This window comes from Rhagoletis pomonella, unplaced genomic scaffold (assembly GCF_013731165.1).
Source record: "Rhagoletis pomonella isolate Grant_MI unplaced genomic scaffold, Rhpom_1.0 Rhpom_scaffold_14329, whole genome shotgun sequence".
In the NCBI taxonomy this organism is placed as follows: domain Eukaryota; kingdom Metazoa; phylum Arthropoda; class Insecta; order Diptera; family Tephritidae; genus Rhagoletis; species Rhagoletis pomonella.
The window spans coordinates 1,353-3,961 of NW_023472853.1; the positions used below are offsets into that span (position 1 = coordinate 1,353).

The window sequence follows — 2,609 nt, forward strand, 5'->3', positions numbered from 1 at the left end:
TATAAACCAAATTTTAATAAAAAAAAATTGCATACATATGTATATACGAATAAAAATTAATATGAGTAAAATAAAATGCATATATACAACTAATATGATATATACATACATTTGTATATGTGTATAAAAAACAATAAAAAAATTAGCAAAAATTACCATCGCATCGGAGTGTGGTTTGTTTCCCAAAAGATTCTCCAAAGTATTTAACTTTTCCTGGGATGATAGTGGAAGCATACTTTGAAGCAAAGTATGCTCTTTACTAATAGCATCTCCAGTGATTCGGGAAATACTTTGGTGAACTTTCGAGGTCACCACTTTGCACTCTCGCAGTAGCTGCCCTTGAGCTTGAACTTCCGCGCGTTCGGGCATCTGAAAAAAAAATTAAATTATTAAACAATAATTTTAGCATTCATAAATATGTACATTGATATAACCTTTTCGGCCAGAGCATTTGCTATTCCGTCCACCTTTGACTCAACCCTTCCAATGGCGGCCATGACGCCATCAAACATTTCTTTTTGCCTCTCCAGCAGGTGAGACAAGGTAAATTGTTGACCTGTGTTGCTTGTTGTTGTTGTAGTGGCTACACCCGTGTTGGTGGTTACTGTTGGCTGGGAGACAAAGCGCTCCTCGTAAGGCAGTGCCACATGAAAGCGCTTTCTATGTAGGGCTACATCTGAAAGCGCAGGAATGTTTGATTAAAAACTATTAAACATATTGTAAATGTATATGTATGTATATTTTCGAAATACCTGTGTTGCTCGTGCGTGGTGGAGAGAGCGCTTCGGTATCTCCCAGGAACAGTGGTGACAAATCCATTGCTTCAAGAGAAGGAAAAAAAAAGATTATGCAGAATCGGAACTAAAATAAACTTATTCGTATCAGGAATCCAAAAATAAAAATTCTACCTTCATGTTAAACTGTTACTACTGCGAATTATGACAACTACCAGTGGTTGAGTTCACTACTTCATAACAGCAGTGGCACGGAAACGTGGATCTGCTATTGCAACTTCTCTACTTGAATAGATGAGAAGCAGTGTCAGAATCGGGAAACACAAGAAGGCCTTTCTTGTTTTAATTAGTGCTATGTTTCGTTGAGGCTATCATAATATTGTTGTATGTGCTATTACTCTGACTACAAATATCACTTCGTTCATATTTTAGTTCTCCTACCTGATCTGTGCCTCAACGAAACATAGAACCAAGTAAAACAAGGAAGGTCCTCGTGTGTTTTCCGATTCTGGCCGTGCTTCTTATCTATTCAAGTAGAGAAGTAGCAATAGCAGAGCAATGTTTCCATTTCCACTGCTGCTATGAAGTAGCAAACCCAATCACTGTTGTTGAACTGTGCACTACACTTTGTAAACTATGGCTTCCAGAATGACCGCATTCACCAGTCCTAAATTTGAAAATATATGCACATAAAAAGGTATCGCATAATCGTAAGAAAGACTGTTTTCCAAAACATATCAGTTTTTAAGCGCACAACCATGAAATTCCAATTTACAACTTGTTGAACTGACTCGTTTTGGAAAACCTCCAAAGGCTGACCTACTACACTTTTTACATATGTAAACACTGCACTTTCTTTTGTTGTTTACATTTGCACATAATTAGCCTGTTCCCGTACTTCACGATTTGCAGGATTTGCAGGTTTTCCGGAACAGCTGTTTTTGCCTTTAATAAGCCTTATGTGAACGTGGCGTACGGGAACGACTTTGGACTAAATCCTGCAAAACCTGCAAATCGTAGACGTTCTGGAACGCACTAAATAAGCCTGTTCCAGGTACTTCACGCTTCGCAGGTTTTTAGAGGAAGCTGTTTCTGTACGCCATAAGGTTTATTAATTGCAAAAACAGCTTTTCTTTTGAAATGTGCAAATCGGGAAGCACCAGGAACATGATTAATGTAGGCAGTTGCAGCAGAAGCAACGTTTATTCGTCGCATGAAAACTTACCGAATAATGTATGCAGCGCTGTTTATTGGTGGCGGCGTTGAAGGTGGTGGATATGCTGGTGTGGAGCCTGACTGGAGGTGGCGTTGATGTTCCGTGGTAGCAGGGTCGAAGATAAATTTAGAATGAAAAATCGCAAATTTGTAAATGCAAAATTATCAATTAAAATATACAAATATGTGAATAATTCTAATACATACCTTAATTATATGATTAAATCGCAATGTTTCGGCAATCTAAAAGAAAAAAATTCCATTATAAACAATGCAAATTGTTAAAACGTTCTCTTACCTTCAAATGTTTTTGCAAAATTAACGCTTTTATTTACAGCCTACTGTGATCAAAGATGTCAAACTTTTGCTAAAGTCACAGCCTCTGTGATCAAAGCTGTCAAATTTTGCTTCATTTCCACTTACTCGCTCTAACGCATAAAATTCTTATTACAGTAAAAATTTTTATTAGGTCCGGTTCTCTCACTCAGAATTTTGTTTTGACAGTCGGAAAAAATAAATTTGTAAATGTGTGGGTAGCATAGCTAAAAAGTTGCGAGTGTGTGTGTAAATCTGTTGAATTTCAGGGGCAACTGGTTAGCTGTGGCTTGCAGGGAGCTCATCATCAGACAATCAGTGTTGCCACAAGATTTTATTTTCCTA

General features: G+C 37.4%; 1 protein-coding gene across 3 annotated transcripts in view; it reads right to left on the reverse strand.

The window, feature by feature from the left end:
• Window positions 1-2,456, reverse strand: part of LOC118757100 — a 3,423-nt gene extending 967 nt beyond the window's left edge. The window contains exons 1-6 of one of the 3 annotated variants that reach the window (XM_036491835.1): window positions 2,248-2,456; window positions 2,157-2,192; window positions 1,960-2,030; window positions 753-821; window positions 435-676; window positions 157-369 (exon numbers count right to left, since the gene is read on the reverse strand). In XM_036491835.1, the coding sequence (XP_036347728.1) occupies window positions 157-369; window positions 435-676; window positions 753-819 (522 nt within the window). In that variant the 5' untranslated portion in view covers window positions 820-821; window positions 1,960-2,030; window positions 2,157-2,192; window positions 2,248-2,456. Of the gene's footprint in view, window positions 1-156; window positions 370-434; window positions 677-752; window positions 975-1,959; window positions 2,031-2,156; window positions 2,193-2,247 lie in introns of those variants that run through there. The other 2 variants (XM_036491834.1, XM_036491836.1) reach the window with 2 other exon arrangements.
• Window positions 2,457-2,609: the final 153 nt, after the last annotated feature.